This window comes from Colossoma macropomum, unplaced genomic scaffold, assembly GCF_904425465.1.
Source record: "Colossoma macropomum unplaced genomic scaffold, Colossoma_macropomum, whole genome shotgun sequence".
NCBI classification, from domain to species: domain Eukaryota; kingdom Metazoa; phylum Chordata; class Actinopteri; order Characiformes; family Serrasalmidae; genus Colossoma; species Colossoma macropomum.
In genome coordinates, this window is record NW_023495386.1 from 1,015,621 (window position 1) to 1,042,394 (window position 26,774).

The 26,774-nt window shown below is 37.9% G+C and overlaps 1 protein-coding gene across 2 annotated transcripts in view; it reads right to left on the bottom strand.

The window, feature by feature from the left end:
• The window catches only part of esyt2a (extended synaptotagmin-like protein 2a), a 49,359-nt gene extending 22,852 nt beyond the window's left edge, over positions 1-26,507 (bottom strand). For both annotated transcript variants that reach the window (XM_036562424.1, XM_036562423.1), the window contains exons 1-7: positions 25,609-26,507; positions 16,072-16,113; positions 15,472-15,606; positions 13,522-13,598; positions 13,086-13,158; positions 11,541-11,630; positions 1,044-1,099 (exon numbers count right to left, since the gene is read on the bottom strand). In XM_036562424.1, the coding sequence (XP_036418317.1) occupies positions 1,044-1,099; positions 11,541-11,630; positions 13,086-13,158; positions 13,522-13,598; positions 15,472-15,606; positions 16,072-16,113; positions 25,609-25,992 (857 nt within the window). In that variant the 5' untranslated portion in view covers positions 25,993-26,507. The remainder of the gene's footprint in view (positions 1-1,043; positions 1,100-11,540; positions 11,631-13,085; positions 13,159-13,521; positions 13,599-15,471; positions 15,607-16,071; positions 16,114-25,608) is intronic.
• Positions 26,508-26,774: the final 267 nt, after the last annotated feature.

The following is a 26,774-nucleotide window of genomic DNA, read 5'->3' on the forward strand; positions in this document are numbered from 1 at the left end:
GAGAATGATCCACCACCCAAAGAACACATGCCATTAGGTGGTCTTGTGGGGGTCCTGATCATTAAAGAACAGGGTAAAAGGGGGCTAACAAGCTATGCAGAGAAACAGTTGGACTACAGTCTGTAATTGCAGGCTATAGTGTACCTATATGGTGTGTGGAGCTGACAGAATGGACCATGAGCGTAGATATAAGGAGGTACTTAATGAAGTGATCAGCCAATGTTGATCAGTCAGTAAAGCTTTGTGTAACTGAAACAGTACAGCATTAAAACTAGAATCTAAACTATAAATAAAAAATGATATCGGCTGACAAGATCTGTTTTTCGGAATTTTATCCCTGTAAAAAGGTACTGGTATCTGTAAGGTGCAAAATACAGAGGGTCCCAGCAACTGTAACTATGCCTGGGATACCGCTGAGAAACTTTATAATATGCTGGATTATATTTGTAAATCTGAAAATTCTGAAAACCAATTTCTCAAAAGTCTGATGGAAAGAGTAATTTGTTACTAATTTCTCAAACCAAAGACTAAAGAGGGTTATGGTTAGGGTTAGAGGAGATGTGTGAGGTCTCAGTTAATATGTGGAAGAGTGCATTACCAGACTAGAAATGAGAAGAAAAAAACTGTTATACTAAACATTTTGTTGCTGCTGAAGCTAGCATCAGTGCCGCTATAGTTAGTGAGTTAGCAGTTTCTGTTTGTTTGTGTCAGTGAAAACAAAAGAAACGTACATATACATGCACACATAATTTTAACCAAATCAACACCTTAACCAACCAAACACACTCAGCGCTGTGTATGTATGAGAGACAACACAGTTCTCTCTAATAATAAAATCATCACCTGCATTAAACAAAGCTATGAGCACCATATGCTCAGTGCACTTCCTGTTTCTGCCTCAGGGTGTTTCCCTGGCAACAACCGTAATATAGACATATGGCACTCGACTGGGCTGGGTTATGTTTATTTATATCTGAGTAACTACACCACAACAAACACTTAAAAAACTACCAGCAAAAGGTAACACATGCATAAACACTCACTTCAGTCCTGGGATGTCCAGCATGTTGGTTAGACCGGTCCAGTTAATGTCCAATGTCTGAAAATGCATATAAACAAACGCAGACTTTAGTACACAAGAAGTTTCTGCATATAAGGATAATGGGCATAAGCATGTCTCTGTGCCTTTGTGCTTTTTTTCTTTGCCTTTCTCTTATTCTTGTTCACTACTAACTAGACATACAAAAAAAAACAAAAAGAAATGCAGTTCAAGAGCCCAATCAGAAAGAGCCTTAAACTAAAGACCAGTTTTTGCTCTGCAACTACAGAGTCCAACGAACAACACTGTAACTACTGAAATATGGAATGTGTACATGGATCATTCGCTGGAGCAGTTGTGTTGTTTTTTGCAACTTCTGACGGGTTCAAGGATACGTGGGTTATCTGCTTGTGAGCAGATAATCAATACGGACAAAGCCCAGAGAGTAATCATTAATATGAAATATGTATGAATTACAGGCATCAGGCCTACAGAATGCATTCAGACAATACTGTTGTTCAGTCTTGACCCCCGAGTACAACTGAATTACATAGTTTGGTGTTGTCCTTGCTCTATCATACCTGGTTCAACATATAAATGGAGCAGGAAAAACATGTTTATTAATAACTGACTGCACAGGTATACAGAGTGCATGCATGGAAGCATGAGAAACTACAGAGTATAAAACGTATAGAACGAACTTGTTCCAAAACCCTCTATCCATGTTGTTTTATCCGCATCCCTGTCTCTCATGGCCACAAAGTGAGCAGTTAGGTCCCATTTTGAAGGAAACGTGTCCCAAAGAATATGTTTACAGTATAAGAATAATGAAATTCATCCACACACAGATAAACAAGGTTTTACCGAATTTGGCTCGAGCTTGCAGCCATTACATTCCCTCTCATGTTATATTGCTTCAGTATAATATAATGCCTTACCAAAGTTAATCTTTAATGATGTGCAATAAAATGTAATAATGTTTCTCTTCACAAGATTTGCCATGTGATATAGAAGATAATTTACTTCATTTCTATGCATTTGACCTATTTAAAATAATCTTAACAAACATTTTTTTATTTTTTGTAAACATCAATTTTTCTTATTTTTGAGGCAAAGTTTTGCTTTTTTACACATATAGTACACTACTGTTCTGTAATCACCTTGCCAGGTGCTCACCTTTGTCTGTCTTTACATATCCATCTCTGTCCTTTATCAGTCCTGTTATTGTGGCATCATGTGTAGACTTGATAATGTGATTGTTGCTATTTTTAGCTGGGTGGTCACTGAGAGAGCAGTGTGTCTTGCACAGCTGCCCTGCAGGGCACCAACAGTAAAGTCAGTTCTGAAATTCTGAAGAACAGGGTTTGATTTTTGTACGAATCTAAGAGTTAACTCACTGTAAAAATTCAAACATTAATACATTTCTATGGACTACTGGTGTACCTTAAAGGTGGTCCACTAGCAAGCTGCAGATGGAATACAGTCAAAGCTCTCTGAGATTTATATAGGTCTGCCCAGTGTAGCAGCAGTGAACACCGAGGTTTGAGGCTGGCAATACTGTGACAACAACAAAGCATCCTCTGGGAGAAAAGAGGTATTTTTATCACCAGCAACTACTTTATTATTTTCAGAGGAATCTACTGTAAGAAATAAAAGAGATTATATGATTGAATGGCCTTTTGATTTTCCATGAGCATCTGAGAGTTCTAAGGCTTTTTGAGTAATCTCATTTTCCCATGTGTTTTCCATGTCTGGAAAAGTAGTGCACAGGTCTCCAGGCTGTGTTGTAGGCTGTTTTGGAGACAGTGCAGCTGCTAAGGGAAATTCAGACTCATTGTGTGTACAGACTGCATTATTCATGCCAAAAGTGTTTAGAGTAAGAAATACCAGGATTTAATAAACTAATAATATGAAACATACTATAAATGACTCAGAAAAAAAAACAGTTATGGTGAAAGGAACACAAAAGCAGTAGTGAAGTATGCTCGCAAATTGTGGAGCTTCCTCTTACAAAACATACACGATCGTCAGTTTTAAAAAGCGCCATAAAACATATCTTTTTACATAAAAAATCTTACTTTCTTAACTTTAAATGCAAGTTTATGGATGAAGATTTTTTCTCCAAGTAATTTCTATTGCTCCACTAATCATGAAATTTGAAGAAATTGAGGGTCAGCTGGCATTTTTTAAATTATGTAAATAAATAAATACAGAAATAAAACAGAGCTACATGGTTTTGTTCCGATTCTTTACCTCCCTGCTATTTCTTTATAATTTTACCCTTCATACTAGAACTTTAATTACATTTTTATTTTTCCTTCATTTTTTATTACATTTATTTTCCCTATTTTCTCATTCTTCTCTTATGCTGGTTTTTATTTGTCTTTATTTTTTCTGTCTTCCTCTTAGTTAAGCATGCTGAGCTTCATTTTAATGTAGGAAAGGGGCTATATGAATGCTATTATTAAAAGAACAAAAGGTGCAGTGCTCTGGCATTAGTCACTAGACTATTTTGCTATTGCCTAATAACATTTTACCCAATAACTTAGTTGTCTAGTATTAAAACAGTCAACTTCAGTGAAAGAAATAAAGCATCATGCATTTGAGAGAATGTTTGAAAATTCAGCAAGAAATATTAGCTAAGAAGTCAAGTAAAAAGCTTAACAAGCCTACATTTATGCAGTCAAGATTACGGTTCCATTATTCACAAACAAAAATTGTCATTATCCGGTGAATGTTGTTCAGTCATGTATAATCAGACATCAGCTCTTGGAAAATCACAATTATTACCCCAGAGCTTTCTAAAGTGCAATAAATTGAAGTAATCAAGTTGTCCAACAGAGGAACCCTTCTGAAACACACCCTTCAGAGCTAAACTGTGGGGCAAGTCAGCATGGTGTGCAACAAAACAAACAGACCTGTGTGAGAGTGTATCTGCGCATTTCCTGAATTTCTCAAGTCAAGGGACATAAAACACTGCCACACCTCTGCACACAAAAATAGGTCACAGAGCTCTCACCAAGGCAGAACTACATGCAGGCACACACAAACTTACAGCTATAACATACAAATTCTACAAACCCCATTCCAAAAAAGTTGTGATAGTCCATAAAATGCAATTAGAAACAGAAAGTGATTTACAAATCAACTTAGATCTGTATTTGGACAGTACAAGGACAAGATGTTTAATCATTTATCTATCAGCTTCACCGTTTTTGTGAATATATGGACACTGCCTATAGCTTGTTCCAAAAAAAGTTGGCATAGGAGCGAATTAAGACAAGGAACGTTGCAAAATGTTCAAAAACATCTTAAAGGGGTGATGCAATCATGCTTGGGTGAAAAAGATGCATCCAAGAAAGGCCTAGTCCTTTACGAGCAAGGATGGGTCGAGGCTCACCACTTCGCCAAAAATGCATGAGCAAAAAATCTAACAGTTTAAAAATTACGTTCCACATACGAGTTCAAGCTTATCTGAAACACACTTATGCAAGTGAAAATGTGTATTGTGGTCTGAGTAGTCAACCTTTCAGTTTGCTTATGGAAATAATGGACACCCTGTTCCCTGTGCCACAGAAGAAAAAGACCATCCAGATTGTTACCAGCATATGGGTGGGGTGCTTAGCGGGTAATAACCTGGGGATTTGTGAAAGCACTATTAAGGTTGAACATGTGGGCACAGACTCACCAAAACCGGACAGTTGAAGACTGGAAAAACGTAGCCTGGTCAGATGAATCTAAATTTTTGCTGAGGCACAGCACCATTTCAGCATGATAATGCACCATGTCACAGGGCAAAAGTTGTCTGAAACTGATTTCATGAACATGACAATGAGTTCAATGTTCTTTAGTGGCTATTCCAGCAGGCATGAATACAATAGAACATCTTGGGGATGTGGCAGAACGGGAGATTCGCAGCATGAAGGTGCACCTGAAAAATCTGCAGGAACTGCTTAATGCAATCATGTCAACATGGACCAGAATCTCAAAAGAATGTTTCTAACATCTTGTGGCATCCAGGCCACAAAGAATTGAGGCTGTTCTGAGAACAAAGGGAAGCCCTACCCAGTATTAGTATAGTGTTCCTAATAAAGTGCTTCGTGAGTGTATGCTGCCTTCTGGATAACGTCTTTTTCAAGGACGTCCATCCTGATTTCAACATGACAGCACCAAGAAACATTCTATGCATGTTACAACAGCATAATCAGAGAGTGCTGGTGCTAGACTGGCATGCAAGCAGTCCAGACCTGTCTCTGACTGAAAACGTGTGGAAAATACAATAATGAAGGACCTCTATAGTTATGCAGCTGACAATTTTTTTTTCCTATTATGCTTTCAAACAAGATTAGCTGATGAAAAGGAAAATGTGACATAAAACAGTGACAAACATGCTCCTGTAAACTTTTTTGGAATGTATTGCAAGCATCAAATTTGGACTGAGCATATAATTACAAGAACAATAAAGCATAAGTTAACAGTAAAACATAAGTGTTTTTGTACCATTTTCATTTTAATACTGGTCAAACAGAATTTACTAATCACTGTCTTCTCTCTTTATCAGCATTTCACATACTGTCCTAACTTTTTTAGGAATTGGGGTTGTATATTCAATTGAACAAAGACAACTACCCAAAGTTATATCTTGCATTAACATATGTTTGTGTCTGGATTGTATCAGGATAAACTTTGGTCAGATTCTATTTACACTTTCCATTAAAATGCCAGTGTGACCAGATAAGATCATAGTACACTTTGTCTGTAAAATCATGTTAACACACACGCCATTTCCCTTTTACTTTGGTTTCCTCTTTTGCTCATTACGATACAAGTGGACAAGCTTGTAATCAGACTGTAATCTGAACACAATATGTCCTGGTAATGCTTACACCTGGCTTTTCATGGAGTCAAATGAAATCTAAATGTGATCAAAAACACTAAAAACACATGTTAATGCAAGGTGCAAACAGGCCATATTACTGGTTGTGCTTGTAACTTGCAATTTTGTCCAATCACTGTGTTATTTCTGCAATAAACATTAAAAGTGTACAAAAGCTTTTACAATTACTGTAAGAATACAGCTTTTGTGCTGTATTATCCAGGAAGCCATAGATAATGTGGTGGTGATCACATTTGGCAACAAATATTTCTGTTCAAAGACAAGGCAAACCACTTTCTGAATGTTTTACATAAAAGCAGGATGGAAAGTGTTTTGTACACCAGCACCAATGTAGTGGACTACATATTAAAAGGAAGGAATGACTCATACTTTTCCATTGTAAAAGTTTAATTTGACTTTCTGGGCACTTTAATGGATAATTTTTCACTGCTTTGAAGGAACATCAGATGCTGTGTTCAGACTAGTTCACAGTCAGACATCACTGCTGTATGGTCTACCAAGAAAAAATGAGAGCACATTTTTTACTACTTTTTCTCAACTTTGCTAAATATTTACTAGCGCTTATTTTGTTCACAATTAACCTTTTTTTCTAAATTTCAAAACAGTGTTATATTTCATTTGGGACTATTTTGTCCACACAACATTTGTTTACATATTTTGGTTTGTCAATTTTGCCACTGTGAACACAAAGTGAACCAGAGCTGAAATGAAACAATGCATTATCTTCTGCTTTGGTCTGAACCAAAGGAACCAAACTGCAAAATGTAAAAGCACCCTTGTTTTCTATTTTGTTTCTCCGTATTAACTCTGCTACATTCAAAACAGGTAAAAGAAATACCAAAGACTTTCACAAATTTCTACAGCTTTATGGCAACCTCCACTGGCCCAAAAACAACATGCAAATATTACCACAAATTCTAAGAAAGTACAGAAAAATTAAGCATTGTAGTCCATAACAGTCACAAAAATGGCCATGAGATCCTGGTGGGACTGAATGGATTAGCACAACATAAACCAGCACTGGCTCCAAGACTTTGTGTTTGACAATAACTCTGTGCTTCTTGAAGCCCAGCATTGCATTTCTCTCTCTCTTTCACACAAACACACACACACACACACACACACACACACACACACACACACACACACACACACACTGTACTGCCTCATCCTTATCATTGTGTTAAATAGCAAGTATCCGCCCTACCCTCAGGACAGGGATGAAACAAATACATAGACACAGAACACAGAAAAAATACATCACAGGCATTCTTCACCAAACATGGACATGCTCGTAACGGTCGAGCTGTTTCCACAGAGACCGCACAGAGGGAATGCTATTATGGAATGGCCCCAGAGAGCACAAATAAGAAAATGAACTTCGACCAGGGCGCAGATACTTGAAAACAGTACAGTCTTAGCTGAAGATTGTCTTAGGGTGTGTTTACATTTGTAGTTCAGCTCCTTTGGTCCAGACCAAAGCAGAAACATATATATTTTTGCAGTTTAATTTCGGTTCACTTAGCGTTTACACTGGTATATTTTACAACCAAAACATGTAAGCAAAAGTCATATGGGCAGAAAAGTCACAAATGATAGATTTTAGGATAGATTTATAACATTAATTTGGTGACAATAACCGGGATAGTATCCAACGAACTTTCTGAACTATGCTGTATTGTGGTTTAACCGAGCTTGTGGGTTTTATGTATGTCTTGTTTTGTGATGATTCAGAGCAATAAGCCATCCATACATTACTGTGGTTTACTGAGTGGTAATCACTGTGACAGTGTGAAAAAACACAGTCTTTAGTGTTTTACTGCAACAAAATGTAAAAATTGTTGAAAGTGCTGCACATTAATATGTAAGTTATGTGTGTGCTTAGATGTACAGAGTCTATAAAGAGTATTTTATAATGCTTGGAAACATGCTGAGTTTCAAAACCGAAACTATCCATTCTATAATAAACGATTCAGAGCTACTGACGATAAATGTCAAAACTTACTCTTAAAAATGTGTTTTCACAAGGATACATACCATCATTTAACAAACAGAATTAAGCTAAATTAACAGAAAGACTTGTATCTTGTGGCAAAGTAAACAACAACAATAAAACAGGTGCAATCAATCTAAATCTTTTTTCCCTACTGTTTACAGCAGTGCAAGACAGCTCAGCTGTCGTCATTGTGACTGAAGCAATTATCAACGTTCATCTTCAGTCCTGCCCAGTTTCAAGTATTCCCTGCCGTGACACACCTGATCCAGCTTATCAGGTAATTATTAAGCCCTTCAATTGCTGGATTAGGCGTGATGAGGTGGGGAAAAATTTTACCAATGCAGGGCACGAGTATCCAGCCTGGAGTTTAGATAAAGCTCAACACCCAGGCCAAAGAACAATTAAAGCTCCTGTCTACATAGTTTCAAATGTTAACGTTTTTGTTTTAACAATGAAGATATTTATTAGGGTTATAATCAAGAAATACATATGAATTAATTAGATATTTTTGTTCAGTTACGGCTGCTATTCATCGGGTGACAGCAGTAATTTTTGGTGCTCTTCCTCACTTAGGGTGCTGGAAATGACTTGAGTATAATCGTAATTTATGTGAGGGAGAGGAACAATAGGAGCTGATGTTTATATATTGCTAACTCTAGTATTTTGGCAAAACTGACATCATCTATGCCAAATTTAGTCTTGCCCAACTGAAATCGAACTGGCAGAAAACAATACATTTTAAAATCTCTTAAGAGAAAAAAGCAACACCATTCTTTTTCTGCCAAACATCACATAAACTATTGCTATTGCTAATTAGAAGATAAATCATGAAGAGTAATAGACAGGGGCTTTAACGATACACAGGTTCCAAATCCCAGTACTGGAGACCTCCTGCACTGCTCATGTGTGTGTCCTGCTCTTATGTGCTTGATTTAACTATTATAAAGTCCTTCATAAGCTCTGTCTTGCGTGTGCTTGAACATGGGCAGTGCAAGGGGTGCCCAGCACTGAGACTAAGAATAAATCACATAATTAGTACATTTAACCTTTACATTTGAGAGTTATTACATTTATTTTGCCAGATTATTCAAAGTTACATGATTACATATTTAGTTACACAGTGAGTTACACAATGAATTAAATTTCCATTGAATTTCCAGTCTGCATTTTAGCTTTAAGTGATGTCAAGTATTAACATGATAAAGGAAGTAAAGCATGGCAAAAATGTTAACTGAAACTACAGAATCTGCATTTCCAAAGATGTTTATATGGTTGTTTTAATGAGCTACAAATGAGAAATAAGTAATATAAAATTAACCATTCTTTTGTTCAGCAGCATTAACTGTGACTTGTAAGGGTTACAAGTTATGGAAAAAAAAAAATCACTGTTTTTGCTGCATATCGTTATTTACTGCCATTGTACTGTTGTTGCTATTCAATTATTGAGTGTGTAGGATGGGTCCGTAACGTGCCAAAACGATATGTAGGCATGAGAAGTGGGACTGAAAAACAATTCAGTCTTTTTCTTCCAGAGAATTAAATAATGATGGAATGAGGTGGGATTTAGGCCTGCCGCCTACTTCACTTCTTTGCTTGTGGTGTATGCCACAAGTCAGACTAGCTTTCCTCAGGTCAAGAATGAAACTATACAGAATCCAGAACTCATGATGGTTGGAACCTGCTAAATTAACAATGAGGTGTGTGGTTGTAGCCCTTAGAGTCAGAAACATAGTGTGAGGTCACAGCACAAATGATGAATGCTAATATAAAGAATTTGACTGCAGGCATGTGTGATAAATCAAGGCGTACCAGTGTGTAATTTAATGCAGTAATTTTACTGTGTACTCCTCATTCCTGTCACTCCAGACAATAACACACCCAGGAGTCACCCTGACATACACCCTAAACTAGGGCTGTCAAACTCGGATCCTAGATCCACAGCAAAGGTTAAAATCTACCCAAACCTGATGAGACTCAACTATGCACATTAAGTTCAGTCATCATTTCTCAAATATTTTTCCAGGTTCATATTTCATGCCCAACCTTCAACAAATCTTGCCCTTTATTTTGTTTTTGTTTATTGATCAGATAATGGCTGTTATTGTCACTAAACTAACAAAGAAATAGTTTACCGATAAATCACATTTAAACAACTTTAGCCTCCAGTGCAAAACTAAAGACGCAAACTTTGAATACCAAAGTCTTGGCCGACTGAGCACATTTGGTATAAGGGGAATAACTGTGTACATTTGCTATTTCAGTGAACCACTACTTTGACTACTTGTCGATGAATGAAGAATGTGGAGCTTTGTTTAGCCTCTGGTTGGTGGTGCACTGCAAAATAATTGTATCTTGTGAAATTATCTTAAATCAGGTCAAGAAATGTAATATTCTCATTTTGAGATCATTATAAACTCATTATAAGAGTATTTGACTTAGTTCTAGACATTTTTATTTGTTTAAGCAATTTTAGTAAGTCAAATTATCTCACCACATTGGTAGATAATTTTGCTTGTTGTAAGAAATATGCTTGAAACAAGCCAAATTATCTGACAATATAGTAAGATAATCTTACAGTAATCTTACAATAAGGTTACAACGGCCTCAAGATGAGAAAATTGATATATCGACCAAACAGAAGATCATTTAAATTGCCAAGATATAATTTGTTGCAGTGTGGTAGAGCATGGGTCGAATCTGGACAGAATGTTTGTTACTCGGGTCTAGTTTAGATTCAAAAGTGCTGTGGATTGGGTCAAACTCTGGTAAAATGTTTTCAGACTATATTCAGGTTTAGATCAAAATTTCACACGATATGAAGCTTTAAATCACAATACTGCATCATGCACTATTTCCTCTGCTCCATCACACTTGCTTCATGACTAAGCTGGAGAAGAATTTAAGGGTTTATGCCTGTGTACTTGCTGAAGTTATACTAAAAGCCATAAAATACTGCTATGAGAAGTTATTCAGTTATGCTGGCATCAGACAGCTTGATCCTAAAGATATGCTTGCAGTAGAGGTCTGTATGTGTGTAGAATTATTCTCAGCATTGGTGGTTTATGCTTTTAAATGCAAATAATGTGAAGCCACCAGGAAAAAGGCTGCCATTAAGAAGTCTGGGAGGGTGTTGGTTTGTACATGTGTGTGCAAATGGCACACACATTGTTAAGATGGCAAAAGGTTTTTAGAGGAAAGAAAATCGAAAGCGCTCCAATCAGAGGCATGTCTCCTAGTAATGCGATGTTTGAATGCATTGACTGACAAATACATTTGGAACTGAAACTTGCTTTTGGATAGATGATAATGATTTTTTTGTTTATCAATGATCAGATGATGGCTGTTATAGTTACTAAAATAACTGAAAGGGAAAAAATAAATAAATCACATTTACACAGTTTTAGCCTCGCTCCAGTGCAAGACCAAAGAGGTAAACTTTAAACACCAAAATGTCTTGGACGATTGACTATGTTTGAGATAAAGGGAAAATTGTATACAATGATTTAAAATGCAAAGCCAGCAAAAAAAAAGGATGCCATTAAGAAGACTGGGAGGGTCTTTGTTTGTATATAGGTATGCATGTGTATATATGTATGCACATGGCTTACAGGTTTTTTGAGGAAGAAAACAGAAAGTGCTCCAATCAGAGGCATGTCTCCTAGTAGTGGCTCCATGATGACTCTCAGCACTCCATGTAGCTAAAAAAAACAGAATAAATTCAAATTTTTACATGTACAAATCTCTACTAGTTGTGTCAGACTTCTTCATGCTATAGGCCACTACTTTCTGATTACAACAGTTGCCTCAGAATATGCACATTACACGTCAGTTTGTTTTACAACACCAAAATGACTGGAACCCTTAAAGGGGAAGTCAACTGATAATTTAGTTGTTGTGATGCAAAGAAAGCCCTTAAGTTGTGATGTTAAATGGCAAATTGTACAGAAGGTTAGAAACATATGTTCTTTACAGTGATACAGTGATAAGAATCAGGTATCACAATGTTCACACCACAAATATAGTCATTTTTTGGCTATCTAAAAAGGACCAGTGAACCCATACATCACGTGAGTTTTTATATACAATGTTGATAATAGCAAAATAATGGCAAACCTGACTTAATAATCATTTGGGACTATTTTGCCTTATAACACCTTACATGTATCTCTCAGACCATAAATGAATAAAAAAAATGCATTTCAGGGTAAAAGCATCTCTCAAAACAATTGTAAAACAATGTCTTAGCAACAGTCAATGTATTCATTAAGATTTAATATAATAACTTTCTGTAATGTACCTTTTAGAGACATTAACTCTTCGGACATCTGGTTCCTATCATCATCATCATTGTGCACAATTCTAAAATGTCTAAATTGTTATTCTATAGAAAGCAGCTTTTCACATCAAACCACAGAGAATTAATTTTTGATTATAAGGAATTTTTTTTCTATACTATATACACATATATACACACACATCTGACTAAGAACAGGAATGTTATTGCTCACAAAATCCAACTGTCCTTTATTACACAAACACGAACTTTGATTTTACAGCTTAAAGCGATAGAGGTCGGTTTGTGTTTAGGATTCGCACCTTTGTTTACTTATATTTAGATTATTTATACTGCTTATCGTTTGATTGTTTATTTATAAACTAAAATGCAAAGAATCTCTTTCATTACAAGTTGACCTATTACACATACACACAGAAGAACAGCGATTATACAGATAGGGTTTGGGAAATTTGAACAGTCTATTAAACCCACTAGCCAGACTGCTTGTTAGCCAGACCTACTTGTGCACAGAGACCCGTGTCTGTTCTGTCTGTTCAAATTCTACACAACCAACATTAGCTCACTTATGGAAGAACTTTAACCTCTGAGCACTTAACTGTTGAAACAACCTGATCAATACTAAAATCTCACACAGACACACACACACACACACACCCTCCACACGTACACACATAGACAACAGAGGCCACCAATCTGCAGAGTCATTCAGACAATTACTAGTGTGCACTCTTATGAAATCATAAAACAAACAGTTAAAAAAGCAGAGAGCTCTCTACTGCCTGCTTTACTGCAGCACTTCAGTCACACACACACATTTACATATACACACATCTCGCTGCAGCATGAGATTTCTTACCTGTATGCTCTTGATGCCAGCTTTGCAGTAGTATTTCTTAATTTCCACGTTGATCTCTGTGTTTCCAATAAAGCTACACAAACACAAATAAATACATGAACAAAACTGAACACATGCTCATGATTATTCGCAAAGGACCAGGGTGGCTGCACCAACCCTTCAATCAATCGTTTGATGACTGAGACCAGCAGATTAAACGAATGGAATCAGGTGTGATTCTGCTTGACTGGAGTCAAAGCCTGTAGCCACACTGGCCCTTTGTGAATAATTAACAAACAAACAAACAAACAAACAAACAAATAAATAAGGAATAGCTTTGCAGCCATTCCAAAATCGGCTCACATATGATGTTTCATGATAGTAACAGCCAGGTGAAGGGTTTTGAATTCTTATTTTAAAAAAAGTACAGTAAAACAGTCACATTCATGAGCATCACCTTATTTGTAGATCCATTATAATCTGTCGTTTGTCTACATTCTCTGTGTACACCTTCACTCCGTTTACTCGCAAAGGCTAGAGAGAGAAAGAGAAAGAGAGAGAGAGAGAGAGAGAGAGAGAGAGAGAGAGAGAGAGAGAGAGAGAGAGAGAGAAAAAGAGAGAGAGAGAGAAATATTTAGGATGATTAGCATCAGTACATAAGTACTGCAACAGATAAACACTGTGCTCCTAATTTGTTTGTGCATCTTGCATTTGCATTTCTTGTGCGTTTGTGTGTTGCGCATCTTGACATAGAAAATATGTAAACAGAAAGAGCATCTAATGCTTTCAACTAGGGCTGTCACAATAATTACATAATCACAATTACTTGAGATTTTTTAAGCTGATGGCAATCATTTCCCTCAGTCATTAGATTTCACAGTCATATTATGCTGCAACAACTGGGTGTGTTGGATTGAGGCAAATAAATGTAAATAAAGGAAAGCACTAAATGCATTCACTGAGACATCATGGGGTTTATTAAAACAAAAAATGTCTACCTTGGTACTATAATATTTTGAGCAGCACTGACTAATGTTGAATTGTTAGGTAAGTAGCTTATTACAACTTTTTTTAGGACGTACGCTCACAGAATGACTGTTTTATTGCTTATATTTTCACTCTTGTGGAAAACGTAACTTTGCTTAACCCTACACATAATTTTGCAACTATAGACATTTCTGTGAGCATGCATGCAGTATTTGACAGTACAACCAAAAAAAGTAAACAAAAAGTACTAACACAGTTAACAAGTAAGGTGGCTAAAATAAGCAATTTGGCCAAATTAAGGCTTGCATTTTTAACAGCTGCAAACAGTTAACAACCAAAGACAAAGTCACAAATTTTTACTAGACTATGCAGACGAGAAGAGACAGCATGTCTATATGCTAGGTATGAAGCTGAATGTACTAACATTTTTTGTTTTTAAAGTGTTTTTGTTTACAACCCTTTGAGCCGTCTTCGCATAGGAACAACCTTCTCCAACACACATTTGCTGACTTTTTCTTGTTTGCATCATCAAACAAATGTGACTGCATAACTGCAACATACCTCTGGAACAGTAATGCTGTGGAATGATACAGTCCAAAACTTAAGACAGTTTACCATGCTGTAGAGCAGTAAGAGAACTCACTAGGGGCCGTCACTATTCATTACACTGGTAAACATCTACCGATCATTTTCACATTTAATCAAGTATCGAGTTTTTTCCAGAGGCTTCAGCTTTCAGAGTCTCGTATCTGTTTAGTTAGTTTAAAAGCAGACTAATCAAACCCACTTGGTTCAACTCATCTGTTAATTGCCAGATGTAGCATGTGTGTCTCAGTATGGGAATTACCAAAATGTGACACTTCTGGGTTTTTCCCCAATTGCCTCTTTCATACCAATTTTCAAAAGGCAGATAAAATAAACTTAAATATCAACTAAATATCACAAAAAAGGTTTTTAAACTACGATTAAGTGGTGAATTTGGTTCAACAATAAAGAAGAAAATGTGAAAAACAGTGAGGGAAACTTTCCATGATGGGAACTTTTCCATGTAATGACAAAAATGGCACCAGACGAAAATCATCAACGCTACCTCTGCACTGATGTTCCCAGGCGTTCGGGTGGCGGCGATGAAGTGGAAATAATAGGCCACTGACTGCTCTGAACTATTAGCACTACAGCCATGTACAATTGACAGAGTTACAAAACTGCTCACCTGAGAGCTAATAAAGGTTTGAATCACTCCACAGTGAGAAGAATCTTGTCTCAACCATGTGAAAGTATCTTTGGCTTTTTGGAAATTCACCAAAATTTGTCAAACATGAATGGAAATCCTGCCACTGACCGACCAGGACCAAAGTTTTATTATGACTGGTTGTCTAGCTTGTGGGGTTTTTTCACGCATGTGTGTATGTGTGTGGACCTTGTCCCCCATGTCGATCTTGGAGAAGCAGAAGGAGCTGAGGTGCGAGTTCGCTCCTTTGACGGCTGGCTCGATGGTCTCGCGGAAGAGTTTATCCACAAATTGGCAAATATACGGCCACATCTGCTGCACTGTCTGAATATGAGAAACACAGAAATAGAGAGAGAGAGAGAGAGAGAGAGAGAGAGAGAGAGAGAGAGTGAGAGTGAGAGAAAGAAAGAAAGAGAGAGAGAGAGAGAGAGAGAGAGAGAGTCAGTAAGGCTCAACATACACTCATCTGTGCATTTATCTAACAGAAAAAAAAAAGACACTTCCAGATCAGACTACTGAATTCAATGCGCTTTTCAGAAATGAAGTATGGCACAAGTACACGCCCTGGTTTGAGTCTAGTTTGTGCTACACAGCAAAAGCTGACCTGTTTGCATGTGTTTGTGTCAAATCTTTGTTCCTGCTGGAATTACCAGGGTACCTAGGGACATTCTGCAGCAGACTGGCCACAGATCCAGTTTCAAATCTATTTATATCAGACCAGCAGAAACATGGATAATATTTGTTCTTTTAAGCCTTTATTATCTTCATAGGTACACACATAAAACACACCTTATTGAGCCATTCCACTCTCTCCACATCTGGAAAGTGGACCTGAAACAAAAGAACACATAACCATTCATGTTAGTCCAATTTACATACATGACTATTAATTCTGTACTGTATATTCCAAACACAGGCAGAGACAGAGTACTATTTTAGAAAGTGACCTTACCAATAAAGCAAACAAAGGTTTTTGCTGAATCATTGTCTTTCTGATGATGAATGTTACATAACTCTGACAGGACTACAGAGCACAGTGCATCAGCCCACAAGGCTAAAATAATCTGTCCCCTGCATCTGTCTCCCTCTGTCTCTCTTTCTCTCTGACAGAGAAAGCTATTTTATGTTACTGTAGGGAGTAACTTAAATAAAATAGTACTAGCTAGGGCTGCACAACATGGACAAAATACTAAATTACAACTATACTGGTACAAATTGTGATTGCAATGTTTCGCAATATAACTGGAACACTGTGAGGCAAATAGGCTAAAGACTGGCCTGCATCATTTTGGACAAAACTATTGTTGTATCCCTTGATTCATCAAAAATTATTCAGAACATCTGATGTTGTACACAGCACCAATAAATATTTCAATGATTGATCAAATGGCTTATTTGCATACTGAAACCTTTGGCAATATCAATACTACATGCAAGTCATTTTTACCATTTGCTTTTTTTCAGGAAAAATGTATTATCAGTACTTTCACTGCACATTTAAAGTATCTCAAAGGTGATATTTCCTGTTGCAACCACAATGAGCCTGGGGTTCTACACAATTCTACTCCAGCAAAACATAAAGGAGCCATTCAACACTACATTACAACCTTGTGATGTCATGCAGAACTCTTCCATTTTCACACTTTGAATCATTTCAGCTCATCCATAATTGACCCATTCAAGTCTTCTTTTTCTCTATTATCTATTACACAGCTTTTTTGTAACTCCAGTGATTATTTAGGAGTAGTAGCTCTGACTTTATAGATATTTTACAGAGTATGCTTACGCTTACTAAACTTAAACTGAAACCAGCTCCCTTAGCATATAAGCCCTCTATCCCACAATGCTTTATAGGTATATATTTGTCTCTTAGTTTTTTCGCTTGGATTCTTGTATAGCCATTGTCTTACTCTTCATTCTATATATACACATTTTTTTTCATAGCTACTGACTTATTCTCTTATTAAAGTCTTATTCTGTTGAGTATGTCATATGCCACAGATGTGTTCATTCACCAAGACAAATTCCTCATATGTTTAACATACTTCACAAAATAAAGTGATTCTGATTCTTACTTACTTCAAGACACATATATTATACACACATATTTACAGGCTAGCCAATAAAGTGGTTAGTCAATATCATTCCTTGGCTTATGTTAGGTAGTAACTGCTGGAATATGGCTGATAACTGGCAAGTTCATCAACATTTAGCTGGAATTATGGAGATTAAGGAACAACAACAACAACAACAGCAACAACAACAATGTACTACCTGCTTTTAAAGAAGTGTTTGGTTCATAATCAAATGCATACTTTAATAGCTTACACAGTTTATCTACAGTTTTTAAAAATCATACACACTCTCCATTTGTAAACAGAGACATTCTCAGACTCTCATGCAAGACAAACGAAATGGAAAATTCCTTTCTTTCCCCTCCTCCTTCGCTCTATTCAAGCTTTCGTTTTTGGGACGTTCTCCTGTGGGAGTAAACCCTATGACTCACAGTCCTGCTGTTTCCTGAGTACACACACTAACAGAGAGGGCACAGAAGCCCTGTGTTAAGATTAATGGGCTGATGTTAAACACTCCACAAAGTTAAAAACACAGGGTTTTAGCCTTTGACATGGTACATTGTACATTTTCCTTTAGGGGGCATTTCCCCGCCTAAATTACTTAACACTACAGCTAGCTCCTGAAGACTTGTAAGGCACACACAGTGTTCCATACTTAAGGTAAACCTGTGCAGCTGGTTGAGATCAGATCCAGGACTAGTTTGTTCTATAGCTAGGTCAATAATCTCAAGTGATTATTGGTAGTGTTTAAGTATCCAGTGTTGGTAGCCCTGACTGACTTATAAACTAAGGCTGGTACGCTTAATAAAAAATAAGGTCATTCATCCAGGTGTCCAAATGGGCAGATGTCACAATCAGGGCAGAGAAGGAGAGGAGGAGTTGTCCAATGATATTGGCAGGGTTTGTATAGTTACATACGACGTACATCACTATCAGAGAAAAATACAAAATATATGGTGTTCAAAGGTCAAAACTGGTAGACAACTTAACCAATCCAAAATCCCATTCCCATTTCATTTAAGGAGATAACAGTGTAATGAAATGTCCTACAAACCGGACCCTACAAACTTTGTTTCAACTGGACCGTTTTGTGATTCCTTCTCTTGAAATTACACCAAATGAGCACAGCAGCAGGGACTATTCTCTGTCTTCTCAATTTTAGGGGTATTTTACGAACACAATGCTTGTTCTCTATCAATCCGCTAAAACTAATAATCAATACTAATCTGTGACACCAGTATCAGTAGCTATACCGGTATTGAGGTTATATCTCACTGAGAAATCCTGAAACATGCCCAGCAATTAACTTTTAATATTATTGTCCATTACAAGGCAAAAGCATATATCCTTTTATGAACTTACCAAAATCACACGGAATAAGATAAATGTCAGATTTATAGGTCATACTTGTTCTCAGGACAGGTTTGATTTTGACCCCTGACTTGTTCTGAGTTGTTATTATGAGATTTCTAATGATGTCTTTTTATTCCTGTGATTGCTGAACTAAGAGTCTTTAACATCTGAGGCATGGTTATGCTATTATTGTTGTCAAAAAAGATTTTTTGTTGAGTTTTTGTTGATAAGCTTTCTACTTTCTGACATAACAATGTGGAGCACAAGTGATTCAACATGGAATGTCTCTCACACAGCTGAACTCATGGCTTATCACAATATCAGTAAACTAACTACCTCCCTGCAGTGGAACTACCAAGGAATGCAAGGCTTTTCCCCTCCAAATGCTATCACAAAATATTCTGTTTCTTACAGTCTATTACACTAATACCCAAAAATTATGTACAGTAACACACTTAATTCAAGATTGACCCCTAACGACCCCTGAATAACCATGTGAGCTGCCAACTCTAACCAGCTTTGCTGGAATATGACCCATTAGACTAATGTGTATGTATACGTTGTCCTTGATAAAAGGAATGCTCCCGCAGAACACAACAACTGGCTGCTATTGAATGTTGAAGTACACAGTACCAAATTCCACAATTGACTGGTTTGACTGGAAAGCTGCAGGATGACTTACAACCAAGCCGAATTCAAAGCCGCTGAATAGATAGCACTGGAACGCATGGAGGCAGTTGTTGCTCTGCTGGTCTGGGCACGATCACAATAATTACAGTCTGACTCATTAAAAACCTTCAGTGTCAAACTGTATTCTGTGAGCTCAAGTCACACTCTGCAAGGAGAATTAATACAACTAGCTGTGTTTTTTAATCCATTTCTACAGGACATCTGATCCGGAGAAGAAGCAGAAGGACCAAGGACAAAACAGGGTCAGAGAGGGGGGGTGAGAGAGAGGGGTGAGAGAGAGGGGTGTGTGAGAGAGAGAGAAAGACACTATTTTCAGACTCTTTCTGAAGAAATACTCAAGGGGAACACCCCACTGACATCATACAAATTATTCCCACAAACCTCATTCTATCCTCACACACTTCTCTCTCTCTCTCTCTCTCTCTCTCTCTTTTTATATCACCTTCTTCTCTGTGACAACATTATCTTAACAACTTTTAAGCGGGGAAATATAATAACATGGATCTTGTGAGCTGCCAGAACATTACATCACCCAATCTAAAGCAATCAAACACCCATGTGGTGTGCCAATGACAACACAACCACAACTATCTAGTTGTCTGGCACATTATGTTCAGTGTTCAAATCACAAAGCAGAAAATGTGGACAGGAAGGTCTTCAAAAAACACTGACCACAGTTTATAGAAAATAATCACTATTTATTCAATATCGTTATATTAATCAGAAAAATCACCACTAGATATTTTGCCAAAATCCTTGTTTATCATGTACTCAAGGTAGTATCACTTTCACAGATGAGTTTTAGTCCACAGATGTAGTGAGTTATCAGTTTGCAGCCTGCTGTGATTAGCGCTTAGCCGTTAGCAGTACTACTTTGTGTTGTAGCACTGTTAACAGAAGGATTATGTTGCTGTGCTGTATGTGGTCTGTGACATGCGTTAGTGAACATTTAATTGTTCACTGATAGTTTTACAGCCACCATACGTGTATGTGTGCCTTTTTGCATCTGTGATTAAAAATGTGGGAGGTTCACTCTTCTATGTCTCTGTTCTCTGACTAACAGAGTGAACCACACCTATAATAAAGTCCTTAGAAGCTTCCCTGGCATTATTTAAGCAATAGAACACGAGAGGGAGTGTGTTATTCGTGACACAACCTCAAGTGTTCTATTGCTTTTATACAGTTAAATAAATAAAGTAAGAAATAAATTAATTGGGCCATGAACGTGGCATTTAATATGATTTAATGTTAGCAATTCCTTCCGCCAAATTATAGTTCCTTAACAAGCAGCTTGTCAGAGTAACGAACTCTGCACCCTCGCTACACAGTCTGCTGTAAGCCTCGCCTTTTGAAGTACTGACTGAGCCATAAAACGGCCGCAATATCAAGTTTAGCCCAGTGTTGTTAATTTTTTGCTAGATCAATACTAATGTTGTTTTGTTCCAGCCAGTCTGTAAAACATCTTACAGCCCATTTTGTTTGGCCAATGGTATTCGGTTCATTTCTGGCTAATTCCAGGTTGCTTGGGTGTTCTGTCACAGCTGCCGACTGAAAAGCTTAGTGTAGTCTAGTGTAGTGTAGTTTTAGTGTAGTCTCATCTTCACCGTCTGACCAAATCAGCTGTAGGTCAAATGTATTCTCAAAAGTATCCATTTTAGTAACAAGTAAAAACGTTCAAATGGTTTGGGCATCTCCTACAGCTGTCAAAGTCGCTGCTTAGCAACGGTGTCTCATCGGAGTGATATAATGTTTGTGAAAAAAAAACGTGCTGTTATGGCGAAATAACAGCATGGTTAGAACGCTTCTCAACCAATCAGCTTGTGTGGCCAGAACTATCTGTTGTATAGTACATTAATTGTTCTTGCATTTTTTAAACTTAAGTTTTTTAGGTGTTAATACAAAAATGTGATCATTCTTCACCAACCTTATTTATTTATTGTTTAGTAGTCATTTTTATAACACATTTTAATGTAAACAAAAACCAAAAATGTATTTCGCCACTGTATTGCACCATGATTCTTGTATTGTGACATGCATATTGAGAACTTGCTGACAATAACTAGCCCTATCACTGACCCAAATTATACCTCACACTTTAACCAACAACTTTGTCACGCGCACTCTTATGCGAGCGCGCACACACCCACAGAGGATGTCGTGAGAGATAAGAGGTAAGAAGTGACTTCCTGTTACTGTTGGATAGCAGATTACCCTCGGTTAATCTACAAAATATTTTGTCAATTAACTGAGCAATTAGGGTTTTTTTTTAACTTGACTTAACTAAAACAACAAAAACAACAACAACAACAACAAACCATTCATATCCTTTCATTAAATCAAAAATATTCAGATCAGTAGGAAACGTTTAAATATGCATTATCACCATCTAAAGTGTCACCTAATTATGGCCAATTCATCAAGAAGATTTCATTTTTTATGACAGCCCTAAAACACAGTCTGAATTGCATTAAACTGTAAGATTTGATAACTATGTCTACACTATGCCACATTATATCTGAAGACTTCATTTGTAAGTTGTGCTAATGTCTCATGGGGATATTTACATATTCACATCAGTCTCATTGGGAGTTCAATAGTGCTCCTTCACAAATCGACTATTCAAATGTGAAATCTTCCTGCTGACAGGTCTGTTCAGTCTGTCAACCAGTCCTTTAGATACAACACTTCTCATTAACAGAAGCAAACTAAGAACAGCTCCATCTGCATGTACTCTGTAAAAAGGTATACTGATCCTAGATCAGGAATTTTACAAAACTGCAAAATATGTACCAAAAACTTTTTTAACTACCATGTGGAGCTGACACATGTGCTGTCTTTTGCTCACACCATGGCAGGTCTCCAGAGGAAAGCTATGGAAAGCGCCATAGTAACACTTCCTTAGCCGTTCTCAGTGCAAGCACCTGACTGGGTGACATCATGATGTGCATGCAATAGCTTTAGCTTTATTTACTATTACCTTTAGCTTTAGCATATCTGACATTATGCAGTAAAAGACATTCATAATTACTTAACAAACAACTTCAATACACCACAACTGTGGACACGTTTAAGCACTGGCTTGACAGCATTTGAACATCACACAGAACCTGTAGCCACCAACCTCAAGCTAGAGCCACAAAACTTGCTGAAGTTTATAACTTGCTGTAGTTTACTGACAGTTAAAGTCAGTTCAAATCTATGTGAATCAAATAGCATTTATGTTTTTTGCATTTTCATTCTATTTCAGAGTGAGTTCATGTATTAAATGGGAATTACACCTATTTTTTCAAAATGTATGCATAATTCTTAAAATGTAAACAAAATCATTCAGAGTGGTTCGATGTGAAATTGAGAAGCCGTTCTTGAGAAACTTGCCAAGTCAGAATTGTTCCCAGTAATGGTGATAAGAACTAGGTATCTGAAGCATTTAATGCCTCTAAACACTACCTCACAGAAGGCTGTTACAGGTAATGGTCATGGATATGTTGCCTGATGCTAGAGACATTTTATGACAGTTCTGAGAGAGGATTTTGGCCTAAAACATATTTTTAAATACACGTGCAGGGCAGAGAGATACAATATATGGACAAAAATATTGGGACACGCACAGGAGCTTTTATGACATCCCATTCTAAATCCATAGATACTGTTGTGAAGTTGGTCCCCCCTTTGCAGCTATAACAGCTTCCATTTTCTTGGGAAGCTTTCTCCAAGATTTTGGAGTGTGTCTGTGAGAATTTTTGCCCATTTATCCAGAAGAGCATTTGTGAGGTCAGACACAAACCCAGACTTGTTCATCAGACTGCCAGATAGAAAAGCGTGATTCATCACTCCACAGAACACGTTTCCACTGCTCCAGAGTCCAGTGGCGGCGTGCTTTACGTCACCCACCTTGGTATTGTGCTTGGTGATGTAAGGCTTAAATGCAGCTGCTCAGCCATGGAAACCCATGGCATGAAGCTCCCGTTTCATGGACAGTTTTTGTGCTGATGTTAATGTAGTTATTGAGTTAGCAGAGCGTTGAGGACTTTTGTGCACTATCAGTCTCAGCACTCGCGACCCCATTCTGCAACTTTATGTGGTCTGACACTTCATGGCTGAGTTGCTGTGATTCCTGAACACTTCCCCTTATCAATAATACCACTTACAGTTTATCATGGAATATCCAGAAGGGAAGAAATTTCGCAATTTCGCTGACTTGTTGCAACGGTGGCGTCCTATTACCATACCACAATCTTTAAAATGACCCATTTTAGAATGACACATTCTTTCACAAATGTTTGTAAAGGCAGGCTGCATAGCTAGGTGCTTGATTTTATTCACCTATGACTGATTGAAACACCTGAGTTCATTTATAAACAGGTGTGTCCCAATACCTTTGTCCATGTAGTGTACATGCAGGGCATTCTAGGGCAAAACTGTACGCATAGATTTAGATATTTTTAATTTATTACTATTACTACCACTCAGAAGACTGGTCATTTTGGATAGCAAATAAGTTAGCTATATTTGCCATTCTAAACATCTAGTTTAATGTGATGGGCAAACTAACAGGGCAAAATAAATTAGTTAGATTTCAGGTTTATATTAAAATCATCACTACATGAATCCATTCAAATCCAAAAGTTAGCTAATGCACATATCAGCAAACTCTCCCAATATCCTGTCAGACAGGAAACTGACAAAAATGCTTTGTTCGGAGCAGGACATCATGTGGCAATCAATACCACTGAGATGAATGGAGTTAATGCACATTTCCTGTATCATACATTAGCATTAGATAGATAAATGCTTATTTGCCAACACTTTTCACTGTGATGTGAAAAAAAAAAAATCTGTAAAAGGTTCATGATTCATTACTACAGAATACAGAGCGGTTCTGTTTCGCTGGTCTCAGGTCACTGGAGTCCAACAGTGACCTACTCTACTTACTGCAGTCCACTGTTGGCTGCGATTAACACACACAGCAGGCGAACACAGAGTCTAGCCCCCCGCTAATTTTTTCCACTATTTAATGCACTTTCTGCACATTATAACTGTAATTCTTTTAAGCATTCTAGCGATAACAAATATTATTATTATTATTATTATTATTATTAATATTATTTGAGCACTGATTCTGTTTCGAGTTATGAAGTTGGTGTAGGGATAACGGTTATCTGCTATAAAGGATTGGTATCATAAGTAACAGTGTATTTGTTCTAAATCTACAGCATAATGTGTAGTTATTATATATTCAGGAGCTCATTTTGATATTTTTTTCCTAACAGGACCTGTTTCAGATATATATTTTGAGCTTGCTGATTACTTATATTAGGTAAAACACTACACATAATTTAGCTCTAAAACACCCTAATTAAGACAGACAGTTCTAGTCACCCTTCACCAGGTTGAGATGCCTGCTCATCAGGCTGGATGATCACATGTGATCTGTGAAAATTCTCATAGAGCTAAACAGAACCATCTAAGAGATCATTTTCCAATAATACATAAGGAGTTTTTCTGCTTGTACAAACCTCACTCACATCTGGTGAATGAATATCTAACATACAGTGCCAGGTGAGTTAGGTTAGACAAATTCTGCATGCTGACAGAACACTACCAAGGGGGTTGGTAAGCCCTGATTCAAAGTTTAATAATGCTCCTGTTTTGTGGTTAAGAACTAAACACACCTCAGCCAGCTAATCAAGTACTGCAGAATGCCTGGCTCATGTGTGTTAGGAAGCAAAACACAAAAATGCAGACGGGCTGAAATTGCCTCAGGATTGAAAAACCTTTTCCAAAAGCTTCTACCGACTGTATACTGACAACCTCTGTGCCTCTCACGCGTATTTTGTCATTTCTCTTATAGTTTTACAGTGTTTCAGACAATTTTGCGCTGGTGCAAAACTGCTGCCATGTTGAACACCTAGCTAATGAACTTAAGAAACTATTTATTTGACCTTATGACGAATTTCTTCACGCATACACTTCAGACTTTATTCCAGTCTTTACCACTTTTGCCAAAATCACCTCCGAGACGTGAGACTACGTTATTGCTGAATGTAGGTTAAGGGTCACAGCTTACGCCAGGGTTAAAGTTCACAGTTCATCCTCACAATGACAAAATGACCAGCTGAGAGCCCACTTACACTAACGAGTCACTGAATACATTATGCAACGTTGTTGAACCGACTGGCAGCAGCGCGTAAACAGCGTCAACACTCACCCACGGTGGCAGCTCTGAAGTTGGCAAACTCTGTCGCACGAATCTCTCTTCGTGCTCGAAGAAGGCCAGAGCTCTGTTCACTCTCGGAAACCTCGTACTTTGGTTCCGTTTGAGCCAGAACAGCACGGCGAGGCCGATGAGGATCCAGCTGAAGCTGAACTCGAGATAGCCCAGCACATAAATAGGAAACACCAACAGGAACGTCTTGACGAATTTAATCCCCGTGTGCTTGGCGTCTTCTACCGAGGACTGAGACTCGCTGTCCGTTTCCAGCTCTGAGAGTGGGTCCGGTTTAGGGGTTGCTGGTTTAGGAACCGAGTCCAGTCCGTTCGTTTTGGGCGCTGTACCCGGTTTGGGCTCCACTCCATTTTTGGACGCACTCATTTCCTAAGAGTTCGATTAAAGTTCCCCAAGAAGGAAAGAGAGAGCAGCCTAAAAGAGCACACAAAGCAGGTCACATGAACTGAACACCACCTTGGTAGACAGACTAGCAAAAATACTTCCACTCGTTCCGGCTGCAAAGTTCCTGGACTTCCTGAGATTGCGGATGATTGAATCACTTTGTGTTGAGGGGGGAAACTGCGCAGCCTCCCCGCCTGACCTTGACTTATATGGAGCGCTTTTTCTACCTACGAATAAACACACTGTCCTCATAAACTTTCGACTGCCATGGTCCTACCGCTGCCCGCCCGCCCGCTCGCTCGTTCGTTCGTTCGTTCGTTCGCTCGTTCGCCACGTCTCAGCAAGTGACCTACACAGCTGCTCTGCAGCTCCAGCATGGCGACTCGCTCCGGCCGTGTACGGTAACGTTTCTGTATCTCCACATCCTGCCACAGACGTGCGCTGTGCCCGCGCCCACACATACACACGCACAGGCTGCGGTACGGGCACAGACACGCACACAAATACATACACCCTCGACATATTAAAAGACCAACCCACTTCTCATTTTACAGAAACGGAGCTATGACGCCGAGAGGGGGGCTTCACTCCGCGGTCAACAGGCGCCCCCGTGTGGGGAGAGACTAGGGCTTACATGAGTTCAGGAGAGAGGCATATAAATATCACAGACAGGCTTCTCAATTATGAAAAAAGAGTATAAAAGTTACTTTCCGTCTTTGTGAATCATCAACTGAATGTTTTTCATTTATTTTTGAATTGTCACT